The following is a 19,664-nucleotide window of genomic DNA, read 5'->3' as shown; positions in this document are numbered from 1 at the left end:
TGGAGGTGAACCTAATGTAAAAATGCACCAATGTTTTAAACAAAAAAAACAAAAAAAAAAAAAAAAAAAGATTATATATACTAGGAATTGCCGGGAGTGTTTGCTTTTATCTTGCCACACCCTCTTTCTTTGAAAACCATTTTCTGTCATTTTCTTTTTTTTCCTCAAGCTAAATGTAATTATTATGACATTTAATGGTTAAAAGTAAACCAAATTGTTATAAGACTAACCTAAAAAAATTATTCGGTGTAAAAATATCTATTTAATATACATGAAAATTCGTTTAAATAACTTGGTAATCATATAGAATCACCTTCGTCAATTTTTTTCAGCAGAGCAGGGGGGGGGGGATAAACATGACTGAACATGCTTAAAATAAAATAATAAAAACTAATCCTAAGCCCTAGCAATGTTTGGAGTTCGGTTTGGAGCCGATAATGATTCTATTGTGGGTACTTCGGCAGTTTACGGACAGTGCTGGACTCTGCAGTGCTGGACATTTAAAAATTCATTGTAATTGGCACGTATGGCGTCAATTAAAAGTAAAAATACAGAAAAGTTACGTACTCGTTACAGAACGAAGATGTCACATTCCAAAAAAAGGTAAATGTTTACTTTAACAACAACAGAACACCAACCAATAAATAAAAATTTTTTTTTATACGTTTTCAGGGTCGCTGACAACGAATCTGATATTCAAACCCATCGCAAATTTATTGTTTGCATGGTATTAACCCCTGAACCGTCGCACTATTTTATGCGAACTCACCGCCATCATTTATGCTATTCTTATATGGCAGTTACCATAAATTTTAACAATGTTTGAAAAATGGTCACCATTTCGGTCAGTCCCCTTTTTGGGGCATCTCCGACATTAGAGAGAGAACAAGAGTGCTGAAAAAGAACGGTTGGGGAAAAGAAAACATTGGGTTATAATTAAGTGCGACAAGACTTTATAAAAGTTTCCAAGATATAGGGGTACAAAGAGGATGGAACATTTTCTTTGATAAAAGTCTACCCAGGGAAACGGGTCCGTCGCATGTTGATGCTTCTATCGTTCCCGCATGTCTGAGACAGATTTCTTCTTCGTATCTCCCTCCAGGACAGTCCTCTATTCCGATTGGCTAAAACCTCTGGTGACGTTACGAGAAGAAAGGAAGGGAAAAGTAGAAGAGTAGGGAGAAAGAGAGAAATAAGGGAAACATACCGTAGCAGCATCATAGTAGTAGTTCACTACATGAGTCCCCCTCCAAATAATGGAGTTAAGTACCCTCCACAGAATTATTAAATATGTATATTGCCTAAATTTGTTTAAAAATAAAAGTACTCATTTTTCTTTTTCCATGTTACTTTCCTACCAGATCTAGACTTATGTGTCAGCAATTTTATCTTCAACTTTGTCGGTATCATCTGTCTTAATAAGTTTATCATTAGTAGTACCGTCATTTGTGTGTACCTTCTCGGTCGGTCTAATTTTATTAGTACTAGTTGGTTCTATGTACGGCTTTAATCTATCTATTGATACGTGTGTATGAGTACTGTTGTTAATATCGATCTGATAATGCTTATCTGATGGAGTCAAAATTTTATAAGGACCCGAGTACGGTGCTTCTAATGGTTTCCTAACTCGATCAACTCTGAGCCATACTTTTTCACAGGAAGATAAACCTTTCGGTATAAATGTTTTGGGACTGCTATGGATATATACTTTTCCGTTGTTGAGTACATCAATTTGGGACATCCATTCACACAAATTAGGTATGTACTGGTTATTAACTGGAGTTTCTCCTACTCTCTGTTTGTGTATCAACTGCTGAGGAATCAATATCGGAGCTCCAGTAACAGACGTAAAAGGGGAAAAGCCGGATTCGTTAGGGGTGCTACGTATACCCAGCAGAATCACCGGTATCACTTTCATCCATGATTCTTTTCAAGCTATTATTGCTGCTTTAAGGGTACGGTGTGCTCTTTCGATCATCCCATTACTTTGAGGGTGATATGATGTGGTCTTCAATCGGTAAAAACCTACTACCTTGGCTAATTCCTGGAACAATTCGCTCTCAAACTGACTACCTCTGTCAGTTACAACATGCAATGGGACTCCAAATCGAGATATCCATGCATTGATAAACACTTCTGCTACCGACTGTGCAGTTATCTCAGTCATAGGCTGTATTTCAATCCAGCGAGTTGCATGATCGATGCAAGTAAGCAAATATTTGTAAGGGCTCAGGTAAGAGTCAGACTCATTGCGCGTTAAGGGCAGGGGTCCAACAATATCAATATGTACCGTCTGGAAACATGCAGATGGTAACTCAAATTCTTGGACTGCAGACTGTGTGTCTGAACTTTTGATTGACACACTACACATTCTGCACAGAATTGTTTAATCGTTTTATCTAAACTAGGCCAAAAGTATCTGGACTTGACCAGTTTTATAGATGCTCCTGTACCAGGATGCGCTAAGTTATGTAAACTGTTGAAAATAGCTTGATGAAGCTCTTTTGGGATAAATGGTCTGGGGTACTTAGTTGAAGTATCGCATAGGACTGAGCCGACTTCGCTTGACACACAGCATTCTTTCAAATTAGTGTAGGACTTTATTTCGTCATCACCTTTTTGTGCCTGGGCTATTTCAGCCAAGTCGCATGCATCTATCTGCACAGCTAATGCAGGTCGAGACATGCAGTCTGCAACTATATTCTCAGCTCCTTTAATGTACTCCACGTCAGCAATATATTCGGCAAGCACTGATAAGTGTCCCTGTTGTCGATCTGATTTTGCTGGTGTCTGACTATAAAAGGCTCCGCATAATGGCTTATGGTCAGTGAATAACGTCACGTGACGACCTTCTATGAGGTGGCGGAAATGTATCACTGAAAAATAAGCTGCTAGTAGCTCTCTGTCAAACGTGGAATACTTGGCTTGGTTTTGAGAAAATTTCTTGGAAAAGAAATCTATAGGTACTGGTTTCTTATATATCGACTGGTGTAATGCAGCACCAGCGGCGTATTGACTCGCATCCGTAACTAAGTGGTATTCTGTAGCTGAAGACTGGATGAGCTAACGCCGTAATTTCCGATAATTTGTTTATTATTGTTTTGAAGGCGTTAGTTTCTTCCTCATTAAGCTTGGTTTTTGCTTCAGGATCCAACCTCATCCGTTCAGATAGTGGTAAAATTATGGATGCATAATTAGGGACTAACTTGCGGTAAAAATCTGTCATCCTCAGAAATCTACGTAAGCTTTTTGAGTCCTTAGGTATTGGAAAATTTTCAAACTCTTTGATTTTCTTTAAAGTAGGCAACAAGCCTTCTTTGCTTACGTGAAAACCTAAGAAATCTAACTCTGGTACTCCGAATGCACACTTATCTAAGGAAATCTTTAAATTGTTATCACTAAGGATCCTAAATACTCTATCTAAATCTTCCTTGTGCTGTTGCTCACTTTCGCTAAAAACTAGTATGTCATCTAAATATATAAATATGCAATTTAATTTTTAAAATATTTTATCCATAAAACGCCGAAACATAGCCACAGCATTCTTTAAACCAAATGACATGTAATTAAACTCAAACCAAAATGTGTCACTACTGCTGTCTTAGGTACATCTTCAGGGTGTACCTTAATCTGATGATATGTTGCAGTTAAATCTATTTTGGAAAAATATTGTTTATTAGCTAACTGTGTGTAGAAGGAATTTATATTTGGTACCGGGTAGCCGTCTGTTTTAGTAATGCTATTTAACGCACGGAAATCACCGCACGCTCAATATGACCCATCCGGCTTCTTCAAGTGCAAAGGGGTTGCCCACTCACTACTGGAAGGCTGGATGACTCCGGTATTTAGTAATTTTTTAAATTCTGCCTGTGCTGCGTCTAGCTTAGGACCGGAAAGTTGTCTGGCTTTAGCAAAGACTGGTACGTGGCTGCCTGTATCAATCCTGTGATACACTCCACCATAGTCTTTGTTTGTGTCGCTATGTGGTGAAAGCACATTATTATATTTACCTATTATTTCGGTAACATAATCTGCTAGGTCTATTTTGTTAATCACTACAGCATTGGTTCCCGTTACTGCACTAACTGTAATTTCACGCTCCGTTACGTTATCACGGATGGATCTATTTTTACAATCCACTATAATGTTAAATTTGTTTAAGAATTCAAATCCTAACAAAGGGTTAGTGACATCTGTGATCACGAAACTCCATTGAAAAGATCTTCTCAAATGGGGTATCTTAACTTCGAAGTTTGTCTGACCATAGCATTTTATGTTTTCACCGTTAGCGGTAGAGATATGACCAGGAGTTGGCTCCAGAGTAATTCCATTTACTACGGGATGTGGTAAAATGGAAACACTGGCTCCTGTATCTATGTTAAAATTGACTTTACGCTTCTATTTTAGCAAAAACTTCTAATAACGACGGCACTACTGGAGCAAACAGTCCGCCTTTCTAGTTTTCCGAATCACTAGGAGCAGGAGAGGAAGGGCGTGAGTTAGGCAGAGTCTGTAAGCTACTCTTTTTCTTTGGCCACTTACACCATGGCTTACATGTACGAGCCTCCTTCGCGAAATATATATGGGCTCTACATATCTTCGGCCGCTGTTTCCTTCTATATGGACATAGGCCGGCTGGAATGGTTTCACTAGGCTGTCTGGTGGTAATATGGTCTTTTTCCGAGCTCGACTCAACCGCCTGAAATACTGATGTATTTTTTATATTAACGGCATCAAGTTGTTAGATAGTCGACCCAACTATGTTAATGGCATTTCAGTGTGGGCTATTACTGGGGCGATTTGCTTTGGAAGTGTGTGTATAAATTTATGGCGCACTATCTCGTCACTTGCCCCTATTCTATGTGCGACTTACCATCTCCTGGAGGTATGACAGACAACCAGCTAACGTAGTGGTCCTCATCAACTTCTCCAGGAGTTCAGGTCTGGTCTTTTCATATGCAGACAACACAGATTCCTTTAACTTCGCATAGTTTAACGACTGCAAAATTGCTGGAGGTATATTTGCTACCACGTCAGGCGCTGATAACCGTATAGAACTTAGTATCATTGCTCGTAATGTGTCTGAGATGGAATTGAGCTTCTATTATCGAAAACCATCCCTCGATACCCGTCTCCATAAATTGTGGGGGGTTTATGCTAACCTGTTGTGCGTCCATTATTATTATTATTATTATTATTATTAATTATTATTTCTATGATTATTATTATTATTCCTATGATTATTATTATTCCTATGATTATTTTTTATTATTATTTGTAGCTGCGACTAAAGGAAATGGCTGGGGGGTGATAAGCAAGAAGAGAGAAAAGCGAGTACTCACCAGAGGTTAATTTCAGCAGGTGCTTGGAGAAATAGCGTCAATTAAAATTTTTATATATATATATATATATATATATATATACACGTTTGTGTGTGTGAATATATAGTCAAGGTTCCTTAAAGAAAAAAAACTGAGTTCGTTAATGCACACGTGTTCCAAAATTGGCTTCACACAAGTGCGTCTGGAAGGTTCCTTTTTCTGTGTGCGGGTGTATGTGGGTTTCAGAATGAAATTTGGGATTCTGTATCGATTCTTAAAGCCACTTTTTTTGTTGTTACAGAATAGTTTTTATACCAGATTTTATTTTAGCCATTTATCTGGTGAGAATCACGTAAAAAAGTTTCGTTTTTCTTTTTATTTACTGCTTATTTTCTTGTTTGTTTTTTGCCTTATTTAGTGTAAACTGTTTCACAAAAATAGCAAAAATATATACTTTTCTTTTGTAAGGTTTTACTGTAGTTTTAGAAAGGCCTTTTTTTTTTTTTTGTTCATTGAAGATTATGTGTATATACGCACGTCGGCCGTTCACCAAATAATGGCGGTTACCATAAATTTTAACGACGTTTGAAAAAGGGTCACCATTTCGGTCAGTCCCCTTTTTGGGGCATCTCCAACATTAGAGAGAGAACAAGAGTGCTGAAAAAGAACGGTTGGGGAAAAGAAAACATCGGGTTATAATTAAGTGCGACGAGACTTTAGGATTGATGTTTTATAAAAGTTTCCAAGATATAGGGGTACAAAGAGGATGAAACATTTTCTTTGATAAATGTCTACCCAAGGAAACGGGTCCATTGCATGTTGATGCTTCTATCGTTCCCGCATGTCTGAGACAGATTTCTACTTTGTATCTCCCTCCAGGACAGTCCTCTATTCTGATTGGCTGAAATCTCTGGTGACGTTGTGAGAAGAAAGGAAGGGAAAAGTAGAAGAGTAGGGAGAAAGAGAGAAATAAGGGAAGCATACCGTAGCAGCATCATAATAGTAGTTCACTACACTTACATGATGCGTTCGCATGGACGCACATAGTAAGGGGACTTGTCACATCGCGTAAGAATTTTTTAGCAGACATTTGAAATAAAGTTTTAAAAAACAACAAAATGTGGTTCATTTTTTTCTGTGTTACTTAGTTTTTGAATTGATCTAAAACGAAGCTTTCACAAGCGATTTACAAAAGCATTTTTCTTTTTGGAGGGTGGGAGGGTTATTCAATTATAGAACTTGTACAACATTTAAAAGGTGCTTCTGCAGTTTAGTTTACCATTTTTCCGTAAGTAACGCGCCAACATACACCGAGCAGAAGAACTGTTTAATTTTTCACAAAAATTCTGTTTACATTGTGGGGGTAGGGCAGTGGAAGGGCGCGCGACACCATCCGTCCCCCCTGCCCCTCCACCGCCCTACCCCGACAATGACAAGTCACCTTACTACGCGCGTCCATGCGCGAACGCATCATGTAAGAATAGCATAAACAATGGCAGTGATTTGGTAGGTGTATCAGAATTTTTGTAGGACTTTGACACCCCTAACACGAAACTGCGAAGAAAATATAAAAATCTCGTAATTTCTGTTAAAAGTGGGTTATTTATTTTCTTTATGGATTATACTTCCAAAATAAACTATTAAAGTTGTTTTAAAAGTAATAGAAATATTTTTTTTTTTTAAAACAGTAATGAATTTTCCGAACTCAATATTTTTCAATTTTTAAACTTTAAAAATCTATCAATTTTTTTATTGATTCTATTTTTACGATATTTTCAGGGTCAATGTGAAATTTTATGTTCTTTCCAATAAACCGAATATATTTTAGACAAACGTTTTTTTTAAATTCACGCACCCCCCCCCCATTTTCAAGTTTCTATTAAAAAGTAAATAATTAATTTACTCACAAATTAAAGAGAAAAGGTCAATAAATAATATATTCAAATTTAAAAAAAAAAAAAAAAAAAAACGTAGTGTTTTTTAGAATTTTACCTGTAAAGTTTGAAGTTTAAAACCTTTTTTTTTAAACCACGTTATTTGTTTTTTTTCTTTTGTTTTTAATGGAACCTTGGTCCTTGCTCCTTTAATTGAAAAAAAATTAGGGCTTGAATTACATTTTTCGAGGAGTTATAAGCTTAGAAAGACAGAGGGTCGAATAATTCACGCCTCTCATTTTGAAATGTCTATTAAAAAGTAAATAATTTATGTACCAAAGTCTTATATATCACAAATTGAAGAGAAAAGGTCAATAAATAATATATTCAAATTTAAAACAAAAAAAGAACGTTTTTTTTGTTTTTTTTTAGAAATTTACCTGTAAAGTCCGAAGTTTAAAACCTTCAAAAAAAAAAAAAAAAAAAAAAAAAAAAAAAAAAAGTTTTTTTTTTTTGTTTGTTTTTTTTTTTAATGAAGCCTTGGTCCTTGCTCCTTCAATTAAAAAAAAATTAGGGCTTGAATTACATTTTTCGAGGAGTTATAAGCTTGGAAAGATGGGGTGAAATTATTCACTATTTTCACGAAATTTCTAACACACCTAGTGATTTGGCACAAAATAGTGCGAGGGTTCAGGGGTTAATACCGTGCAAACGGTCAATTGCGACGGGTTTGAATATCAGATTCGTTGTCAGCGACCCCGAAAACCTATATTAAACAAATTTTATTGGTCGGTGTTCTGTTGTAGTTAAAATAAACATTTATCACCAAAAAAGTACGTGACTTGATCAAATAGTTTTTTATATATATATATATATATATATATATATATATATATATATTATTACTCAAGAAAAATTTTACGACTAAGCAAGTAGTGTTTTCGTCGGGGTAATCTCCAAAAATACCGTTAGGGCTTACAACATGGCCGCCAGAAGAGTCACGTGATCCGGTTGATCCAAAACATGAATCGCCGTATTACGAAACCGGAAAACGCAAATTTAAAGCAAACTTTGACAAACAAGCATAATAATTAAGTACAAAAACAGTTTTTCAATATCATAATAAATAATTTATTTAGAACGGTCATTTAATTTTTTGTTGAGAAACAATCACAGTTTGTTTTTTAAATGTTTACAAAATGTCTACGAACGTGCGTAGACATTTTGTAAACATTGTTTTTAAAAAATAAAAAATAATACTTCTATTATGTTTTAAACGACTGTAATAGTTTATTTTGGAAGTATATTTCATAAAGAAAATTGACAACCCACTTTAAAAACAGAAATTACGAGTTTTATATATTTTATTCGCAGTTTTTTGTTGGGGGTGTCAAAAATTCCGCCTAAAATTCTGATACACCTAGTCGACCACTTGTTTGTTCTGAATAAAATACTTTTTATAAACACTGTTTTAACTAAAAACAACCTAAGATTGTTTCTCAAAGTTTGCCTATTTTTATAACAACATTATATCAACAAAAAATTAAATACAAACAAATTGTGATTGTTTGTCAAAGTTTGCCTTCAAGGCTGCGTTTTCCATTTGCACGATTCATGTTTTGGATCAACCGGATCACGTGACTCTTCTGGCGGCCATGTTGTAAGCCCTAACGGTATTTTTGGAGATTACCAAAAATTAGTAAAATCGCTAAAAATCGTAAAATTTGATTTTCTTAAAAAGCCTACTTGATCGATTTACGTAATTTTTGGAATATGACATACAGTGTACACCATACGGACTTTTCCGTATTTTCTTTACGTTTAAATGCTGCCATAAGAGTCAAGTTGAATAAGTACCCTCATTTTAAACGTAACACCGAATACGTTATTAAACAAAATACATAGTAAAAATTGAATTTAACGTATACATCGCAATTTTTCTCAGATTTCGAAGAGGCGTGATGTAGTTTCGTCTTATTTGTTTTTATGCATTTATTTATTAAAATGGCCGACTTGTTTACGAAGAAACCGATACTGGCATAACTTTTGAATGAGGCAAATTAATGCACTTACTGATCCACGCTATTTTTTTAATAGTATTTCCAAGTTTAATTAAAGTTTTGTTTTTATTATTGAATTGTAAGGTTAAAAGTACAGAATAAGTACAAAAAACCCTCCCTTTCATGTTAAGATGGCTTTTTAAATAACATTATTTCAACACGGATCAATCAGTGCAAGACTGCAAGAGTACCTTTATTTATTTTATTTAAGCTAGTCTTTGTGTGTGTGGTTCAGGTTCAAGGAGCCGTGTATCAAAACAAAAAAAAATGCATTCTGGATTAGTTTAATTTCATAATTTTTGGAGAGCGTTGTTTTACAATACACAGAGGTACGAAAAAGTCGTCAAAAAATTCAAATATATAACAAACAAATGTTAGCAATGGCAAGATAAGTTACTCTTCTACCTGTTTGGAAAAGTTGAGCGTTTTTAATTCACTTTAAAAACGTTTAATCGGTTCGAAAAACAGTGTCGAACGATCGGTACGAACGAAAGAAAAAAAAAAAAAAAAATGGCGGCGAAAACCGACACGTTAAATATTTAAAGTTCTGGAAATGCTTTAAACAGAAAATTCAAAATATTGTTAGGAACCCACCCAATATATATCCCGGTAACAAATGTGGGGTGGGGGTCCAATCAATAATAATCCACTAAAAAAAGCGAAACAAAAAAAAAAAAAAATTATAGGGGGGGGGTCTTGTTCAGGTCCGCCTAAGTTTCTAACAGTAATTTGTTTCATTTTATGTTTAAGGTATTTTCAGAATTTTAAATATTTAGGGTGTTAGTTTTGTATGACACTACTACGAGAAAAATTCACGTGAAAGAGTGATTTTATTAAGCTTTTTCCAGATAACGATTAAAACCATCAAACGACAGATTTCAAAATGCACGAGAAAAAAAAAATCAACAATTGTAATTAAATAAGGTGCTAGTGCAGAGAGTGATCCGCGCTATTTTTTTTTTTTAAATCGTATTTCGAAGTTTAATTAAAGTTTTATATGTCTTGTTTTTTTTTTCAATTGTAAAGTTGAAGTATAGAATAGGTACAAAACACCCTCCCCATGTTAAGAATGGCTTTTTAAATAATAACGTTATTATTTACGTCCGGATCATTCTCTGCACTAGTACCTTAAATAATGTCTTATTTGTTTTATTTTCATTTTCTATAGAAAAAATAATTTGATGGATTTAATATTTAGTTTTTAAACCTGGGAAATAAAACAAATGAAAACGTTCCACTTTTCCTCGAGAGATTTTCGCAAAATGTCTTGAGAAATCTGACTGGAGAAAAAGTTTTGAAACACTAAATTTTACAAATACTTGAATACTTACCTCCCAAAACACGACACGGTGTTTTCTCGTGGTTCAACGTCGTTGGACATTTAAAAAGATGACCAAAAAAAAAATTAAAGAATAATCATCTCCGATTTTTACAAGTTCACCAGAGTCCGTAAAGCGGTGAAATATGAAACAAGTCCCCTATTATATTTAATCCCGGATATAATTTCCCGTGCCTATTTTTTGCTTCTACTTTATACTATTTTCTTTCCACGACTAATATTTTGAAAACTCTCGGCAGAAAAACAGAACAAACTTTTGTTGTTGTTGTTGTTGTTGTTGTTGTTGTTGTTAATTTTAAACGAAATCAGTAATAAAAAAATATATATAAAGTTACAGTTAAAAAAAAAAAAAACCGTCCAATCGGTGAGTACGGTGAAAAGTCCCTCCTTTTTAAAAGTCAGTCAGTAGATGAAGGGAGACCTCGTGCTTAACACAAATTTATGGAATTTGGTTTAACAAAAACACACACACAAAAAAAAAAACTCTTTCGCTATTATATCTGTTTACTGCTCTTGGTTACGTCTCTAACTTTTGTAAATCTTGATGATTGTCAGTGAACAACTGGACAATAAAAGTTTGCAGAACAAATAGACTTCATTTTTATATATAAACTAGTAGGTATATCCAGCATTTGCACGAATGGAGACATATTCCCAGGTCTTAGAGAAAAATAATTTAAAATGGTGGTCGTGGTCATTGCTATTATTGAAAATTATTTGAAAGGAAATACTTTTGTTGTAATTTATTTTGCTTTGCCTACTTATTAGCGACATATTTACATTTAAAAAAAATCATGACCATTGTGCAGTATAGTTAACAAGAACAAAAGAGGTAAAAAAAAATAGTTTTCAAACTCATTTACGTTATTAGGCTTATAGGTTGTTTAGTTCTCTCGCACTGCAAGAACTTAGACACCATAGTTGTAAAGTGGGATTGAGAAGTCAGCATGCCAGAGGAGAGATACTCTGACCTGCAAAAAGTGTCTGGGCAGGCCTGCCGGCATTCCCTAGTGAGGGCACCTCAGGCGATTAGTAATAAGCTACCCTCTGCTCAAAGAGAGAAAGCAAGCCTGGGAGGGTGAACCTTCTAAAACTGCACAGAACTTAACTCCTGGTGCAAAATCAACAGAGACTGGATCATTACAAGAATGATCTAATCTCTGATGATTTTGGGGGCCCAGGACAAAGATAGGCCAAAAGCTACCTCCAATGCGAGACACAGATTTAAGCCCCCTATATGTAATGTGATGTAACTGTAATTAAATATTATCATCATAACTTTTATACCATTTTAAAGAAGAAGCTTCAAAAATGTTTTACAACATACGAAAATAATGAAAATGCGAGAGCAAAATTGTGTTTACATTATCAACGCTGTAAAACAACTTTCCTATGTAGTGATCATTTCGAAGATGTAAACACACCCGTGTTTTAATAAATCAAGCAAAATCAACTAATGGTCAGATTTTCATGAAATTTTCGATACGTGTTGTTATATTATAAAATACAAGATCTCCATCAAGCCTATAATAACAACATAAACAAAGTACAACTTACATCAGCAGGAGCAAAGACGCCCAACCAGCAGGAGCAGCCAGTTATAACAGCAACAACAACATATAAGTAAAGATGGTGCCGACTTGTGTTTCACTTTGACATTCAATTGAATACTAATGACGCATTGTTGTCAGAAACTGTGGTTTTGTACCCGTCCTTCCACTATGATATACAGTTCATTATAGCATAGAATTATCAGGCAAAGAACATTGCGCAAGAAAATAGCTGCACTAAGAGAGACAAGGTGAGAAAATAATTCAACAGATTAGAGACAGAAATATGTGGTAAAATATCTACAAACGGACTATAAGTGACAAACATAATCTGTTACAGACACACCAGGTTTAAATGGAAGCAACAAAACATGGATTCAGGGAAACAAGCATTCTTAAAAACAACGGATAATCAAGACAACAAACACAACTGCAGACAAAGTAGCACTCCCGATTGCAGGGCAAGCTAGTGTCTTGTGCTGCATCATCCACTATCAGCAGCAGTTTGGTGGTGAGAGTTACCCTGCATCTTGCATAATTACTCTTCTTCTCTTTTTCCTAACACAGTAGCAGCTCACACGAACATCTTCCCTCTTTCTTTCTCTGACAGCGGCATCAACAAATGATGCAAAAGCCATTGCTCTTTCCTTTTCATAGCAGCACAAGCCGTTCACTCAATGACGGCAATAAACATCAATGTTACAAGACTTTTCTATAAATAATTTACACACTGGTTATTTATTTATTTTTTTAGCACATATTGTACCTATTTACTATGCCTCCCCACGGGACAGAGTTAGACACCAGGGTCGTTTTTTAATGTGGAGAAAAGGTACAAAAATAAAAAATTGTCTCAGTCGTGAAGGACTGATCCTTCACCGAAAGAGAACAAGAAATGGAAGTGCAGCATCTGAAGAACAGATACTACACTTTGATCTTATACACATGTAAATATGTATAATATTCAACACCTCCCTTTATATATACTCCCTTTATATATACTCTTAATTAATCTCCTGATTAGTGAGCATTTTACATTTTTACTCTTGAAAAAGCCTGCACTAAACGGGCGAAACATCATCAAGTTTTTAGGTCTTTCTACGTCTATTTTTATTATATATATATATATATATATATATATATATATGTCTATATATATATAGATATATATACACACACACACACACGCACACATCTATATATATATATATATATATATATATATATATATATATATATATATATATGAGCAAACAGTTAATAAAATATGTTAAAAAAAACTTTGAAATGAGTTAAAAACATTTATGTTTAATGAGTTAAAAACATATATATATATATATATATAAAGCTGAACGGCTGTGTGTGTGTCTGGTCACGAATAGGCTCCTATATGGTTGACTATTATAGAAAACTGATCACATATAATGATAGAAGATGTATCGAGACACAGGAATGGGTATGTTTGATCTGGCATAATGATGGTTCATTAAAATTGTGGGGTCTGCATACGCGCCTAGTCCACAAAGTATGGAAATAAAAAATTAAAAAATTAAAAAACAACGTTTACAAGTGTTTTTGATATAGATGTACATAAGAATACTTTGATAAGTATGTTTTAACTTAAATAGGGATCGTATAATAAAATTATGGGGTCTGCGTTCATGCCTGGCCTTCATAGAATGGAAATGGGTACAAACTTTAATAAAGACTTTTCATATCTATCTGCGTAAGTATACTTTGATAATTATGTTTCAGTTTGAAGAAATATGGTATAATAAAATTATGGGGTGTTCGTTCACGTCTGACCTCCATAGAATGGAAATATGTCACAAAGTTTAACAAGGTTTTTTAATATAGATCCACAGAATATTGTGATAAGTATTTCAGTGTGAACAGGTATGGTATAATAAATTATGGGGTTTATCTATTTTATTTTTACTTTCATCATATTTTGCTTTTGTTTGATACCCCCAAATTCGAAGCTGTCTCTTTACAACCCTTCCTTTTCATAACCTATCATACTTTCATAAATCAAAGTCCATTTTCTGTAGGCTGTTTTTGAACCCAGTCAACGACGGGTACTTTTGCTAGTATATATATATATATATATATATATATATATATATATATATATATATATATATATATAAGTTTACCAAGATAATCCAAGATGGCAAATCTAAAGTATATTATAGATATTAAAGAGTTAATATTTATAAAGTAATCTCAACCAGATGTAAAAGCTCGATAAAACCAAATAGGAAATAGAGCTTATAATAAGAACAAGTAGTTAATAAAATATGTTAAAAAACACTTTGAAAAAGAGTTGAAAACTTATTTAATTTTAAAAAAGGAAGCACAAAATAAGTGGATAGTCATTTATCTACAGAGTTTCGTTATTGCGTGTGCAGTAATCAATGGGATAATATCATAGTAATCGCTAGTAATGGAGATCTGATAAAGTGCCTTACTTAAGGAGGCAGTTCATCAGGAATTTGTTTATGTTGGACTTGAAGAGATCCAAGTTGTAGTCAGGTGGGAAACAGGCAAATGGAAAAGAGTTCCACATGCGTGCACTTCTAAGAAAGAAGCTTTGTTCATGGAATCTACGTTTTGATTTAGGCACAGATAAAGAGTGGGGAAAATTACTGACAGTGGTTTCAGCTAGACGGGTGTTTATTTTGAAAGGTTTGCTTAAACCCACGAGCACTAAACAAAACTCTCATACAGCCATACCACCAAATTCCGACTGCTGAGGAGCTCAACCACCGGTTTGCAGGAGCAAAATTCTTCTCAAAGTTGGACGCTAAGTCTGGGTGCTGGTCTATAAAGCTTGACCCTGAAAGCCAGCTACTAACAACCTTCCAAACGCCATCTGGAAGGTATTGTTTTGAACGATTACCATTCGGTTTGTGTGTCAGTCAGGACATTTACCAACTTGAGATGGACAGAATACTCAAGAAATGCACTGATGCTTTTGGTATAGCTGACGATATCACCATATATGGGTCGAGAGAATAGAAACATGACGAAAACCTAAGACATTTCATGGAGGTCGCTACCGAAGAAGGCCTTACCTTAAACTCAGAGAAGTGCAAGATCAAACACTGAGAAATATCCTTCTTTGAAAACCTATACACACATACTAGACTAAAACCAGACTCAGCAAAGGTACGTGACCTACAGAAGATGCCTGAACCACATAACAAGACAGAACTACAACAATTCTTGGGTATGATGACATATCTATCTCATTTTGTGAAGGACTTCAGCTCCAAGACTTCAGTGTTGCGTGACCTATTACGCAAGAACTCTGCTTTCCAGTGGGAACTACACCATCAGGAAGCTTTCAAAAAGATAAAAAGTGAAGTATCCGAAACATCCCTGCTTCACTATTTCGACCTTAAAAAACCGATATACATGCACTGTGATGCGAGTTTACATGGAATCAGTGCAGCTCTACTACAACCAGATGAGGATGGCAGTCTATCGCCTATCACATATGCTAGAAAAAGCCTCACACAGACAGAACAGATACACATGTATCGAATGTGAGCCATTGTATTTGGCACACAGAGGTTTCACCCATACCACTATGGCCACCATTTCTAAGTCATCACCGACCACAAAGCCCTCACTATGATCATCGACAAACTGCTCACCTCAGCCCCGGGATGTCTTCAAAGAATGTTCATAAAACTCCAAGGATACAACTTCAGGCTCCCATATAACAAGGGATCTGACAACATCTTGACTGACGGACTATTGTGCCTACCACCACCTTGTAATACAGACCCTATCGACCTTAATGTCTGGGTTGATACAGTTCGTTTTTCCACAGATCGCATCAAACAGCTGAGACAGTGTACAACAGCAGATCCCCTGCTTAACCAGCTGAGAGAGACCATCATCACGGGATGGCCAGAGACAATCAAGCAGCTGCCCACTGACATCAGAGTCTTCTGGGGTCTAAGAGATTAGCTCTCAATTGACAACAAATTGTCAGCCCCAGACACTCCAAAAAGACATATTAGAAAAACTTCATGCTGCTCATTTAGGACAGGAGAAAACAAAGCTCCTTGCCAAGGACACTGTTTATTGGGTAAACATAAACAAAGACATTGAACAGTTCACAAAGTCGTGCAGTATCTGTCAACACCATCAGCCCTCCCAAATGCAAGAGCCACTTATGCAACATGACATCTCAACAAAACCATGGGACGTAGTTGGCACAGACCTGTTTGATCTCCATGGAAGTCAATAGTTGATCATATCTGACTATTACTCAAAGTATCCTATAGTCAAACGCCTACCTGATCACTCACCGAGCAATGTCATAGTGAACACCACATGCCAAATCTTTCAGAGTTTGGCATACCATCCAAGATAGTCAGCGATAATGGACCACACTTCTCAAGTCATTTCTACTGCGAATTCGCTAAAGAATGGGGTTTCCATCATGAGACCACATCACCCCAAAGACCACAAGGGAATGGTTTCATAGAACATCAAATAAGGACTATCAAAACCATTCTCAAGAAAGCCAAACAGTCGGAAACAACTCCTGAGATCGCACTGCTGCACTGGTGCTGCACCCCAATTTCAAGTGTCATACCAAACCCTGCACAACTACTCATGGGTAGACGGATCCAATCTCCACTGATCACCAAAATAAGAAACGATGCCCATGATCAGGATCAGATATACAGTGCATTCCAACAACGTCAGCAGAACCAAAAGAAGTATTTTAACCGACATGCACTCAAGGAAGATCTACCACCCCTATACTGTGGTCAACGGGTAAGGGTATAGAATCCTGTGTCTGGAAACTGGGACCCAGCGATTGTAGTATCCCAGGCAGATGGTCACCACTCCTATCTCCTGGAGAATGTCAATGGGCATGTGCTGCAAAGAAACCAACAACACATAAGAAGTATTCCAGTGACGCCTACCCCACAAATGTCGCAAGACCTCCCCAACACAGCTTCACAAAAATGTACATCTGTGGACCCACTTGTGTGAGCAGCCCCAAACGTGCCAAATGACACTCAAAAAATGTACCCATAGTGGTAGGGTGGAACGACCACCATCAAAAATGACCTTAGGATGAGCACACACTCATAACATCCTAGCAAGCATCTCATGGAGCAGAATAATCCCCTCCTTCATTGCAGCTGTTCAGGCAGTCTACCCTGAACCAGCTTTTCCATTTTCTTTGTTTTGTTTTTACATGCCTAAGTCATCTTTGTTTTCAGACAAAGGGGGATGTAATGATAGCGCTGCTCTTTTGTTTTAGCAACTTTTATATAGACTCTTTCATCCCAGTTTCCTGGTCTAACTTTTGTATGCACTCATGCATGCACATAGCAATCTTTTAATAAAGCGGGAAGCCATGGTTAATTCAGTTCCTCTCTTAACCAGACATACGTGTTCCAGGTCTCATTATTATGCATATATGCACAACACACAACGCAGCATGACAGGGGGGACCAGAGATTGGAGCTCAGACGAGCACTTCCCATGAAAATAACGATAAAACAATGACAGGCTCGCAACGTCTCTCCTGTGGGAGAGAGGTTGCAGGGAAGAGAAAAGGGCATCTCCCACTAAGCCACGAAGTCTATTTTGTACTCTGTCAAGCCAGGATAAGCTGTTTCTAGCAGATATGGCAGCAATACTCCATCTTTAGACATATTTGGCTTTTATAGAGAATTGCATCAGTAGTGAGATATCTACTGGAGCGGTAGAAGGATCCTACCATTTTTCCAGCAACCTTGGCAACAGATTTGATGTACGTGTTCCATTTCAGATCAGGAGTAAAGGTCAATCTCAGAAGCTTGTCAAAACATGGAGCCTCCCCAAGACAAGAGCCATTCATTTCAATTGATGCCAGATGGGGATCAGAGCATTGATGACGTAAAGATAGAAGCTTGGTTTTAGATGCATTAAAAGTAACCAGCCACCTCTTCCCCCATTGTACCACACGCTCAAGATCAGAGGAGAGAGAATCAGAGAGAACTTTGTCATTTACAGTCTTTGATGTGTTGCCATAGATGGTCGTGTCATCAGCATAGATGTCAACGAATGATTTAAGTATGTGTTTTGGGTGATCATTGATATAGATCAGGAAGAGAGTTGGGCCCAGGATTGACCCTTGAGGGACACAAGCATTAATACTGTGAGCTTCTGATTTCTGCCCATCAACCACTACTCTTATGAGCCTATCAGAGAGAAATGATTTAATAATTGAGAAAACATTTCCAGTTACACCGTAGCTGGAAATCTTGTGAAGTAGGCCTTTATGCCATACCTTATCGAAGTCCTTTGATATGTTAAGAGCAATTGCCCTAGAAAGGAAGCCTTTGTCAAGAGATTCAGTCATCCTATGAGATATAACCGTTAGCACATCTACTGTAGATCTAGCAGATCGAAAACCATATTGTATCTCACTAAAAAGGTTATTTCTGCTGAGGTGGTTGACTACTTCTTTATTTAATATGGATTCCAGCAACTTACTCATGACACACAGGAGACTTATTGGTCTGTACTGAGAGGGAGATGACCTGTCACCTGAACATTACAAGGCAAACTGATGAGGTTTTCCAGGGTGTTGGGAAGCAATTCTCCTTAAGACAATGTTTAAACAGTTTTGTAAGTACGGGGGCAAGTTCTGGTTGAAGCTTTTTCAACACTATAATTGGAATGCCGTCAGGGCGAATTGCTTTACTGGAATCAAGGTTCTTGATTAGCTTGGCGACATCACACACAGATATTTGTATATTGCATAGCGTGTTGTCTGTTATAGGAGGAAATACAGGGAGTTGATGGCCTTGGTCACATAGGGTAGAATTAGCTGCAAAGTTCTTGGCAAATAGTTTGGCTTTGTCTGATGCTGACGAGATAACATCAGGTCCATTGATGATGGTTGGGATAGAATGCATGCTTCTGTTCAGAACCCTGTTTGACTTTTAACTGAAGTATCCTAGTGTTCGCGTCAATTAAAAAATTAACTTCAAATCGAGAAGACAAAAAGAATTTCCGCACAATGGAAAATTGTTATTTAAATGTAACTTTTAAACATTAATGCAACACAAATGCAATAGAAACACAATGAACTAATAAATATTTAGTAGCATAGCCCTTCTGTAATTTGATAGCCTGCAATCTTTTGTGAATTCCTTGAATTAATCTGCGGCAATACTCCTGTGAAAGGGCATCCCACTTCTCTTTAATTTTTGTTCAAAGTTCTTTCAGATTTGAAATTTTATCATTACGTAGCTGTTGCTTGATGTAATGCCATATGTTTTCGATAGGATTGAGGTCTGGAGATTGTGCAGGCCAATCCAAGCACGGAATGTCATGCTGACCAAGAAACATCTTGACATTACCAGCTGTGTAAATGGGAGCATTATCCTGCATGAAGATGGGATTATCATCTAAATTCTGGCCAAAGTAGGGTAGAAAATGTTCAGTCAACATATTAATGCATTTAGTCGAATTAATTCGACCTTGCAAGTGAA

The 19,664-nt window shown here is 36.2% G+C and overlaps 1 protein-coding gene across 6 annotated transcripts in view; it reads right to left on the bottom strand.

Moving 5' to 3' along the window:
• The window catches only part of LOC145294092 (uncharacterized), a 118,022-nt gene that overhangs the window by 76,310 nt on the left and 22,048 nt on the right, over positions 1-19,664 (bottom strand). Inside the window, exon 1 of one of the 6 annotated variants that reach the window (XM_080141155.1) lies at positions 10,587-10,994. The exons of 3 other annotated variants lie outside the window; for them this stretch is intronic. In XM_080141155.1, the coding sequence (XP_079997281.1) occupies positions 10,587-10,636 (50 nt within the window). In that variant the 5' untranslated portion in view covers positions 10,637-10,994. Of the gene's footprint in view, positions 1-10,586; positions 10,995-19,664 lie in introns of those variants that run through there. 2 more of the 6 variants (XM_080141156.1, XM_080141158.1) reach the window with 2 other exon arrangements.

The sequence above is a fragment of the Euprymna scolopes genome, chromosome 15 (assembly GCF_053919585.1).
Source record: "Euprymna scolopes isolate OS-2025 chromosome 15, ASM5391958v1, whole genome shotgun sequence".
Taxonomy (NCBI): Eukaryota; Metazoa; Mollusca; class Cephalopoda; order Sepiida; family Sepiolidae; genus Euprymna; species Euprymna scolopes.
Note: the sequence above shows the minus strand (reverse complement) of the source record. Positions and strands in the feature narration are given on the sequence as shown.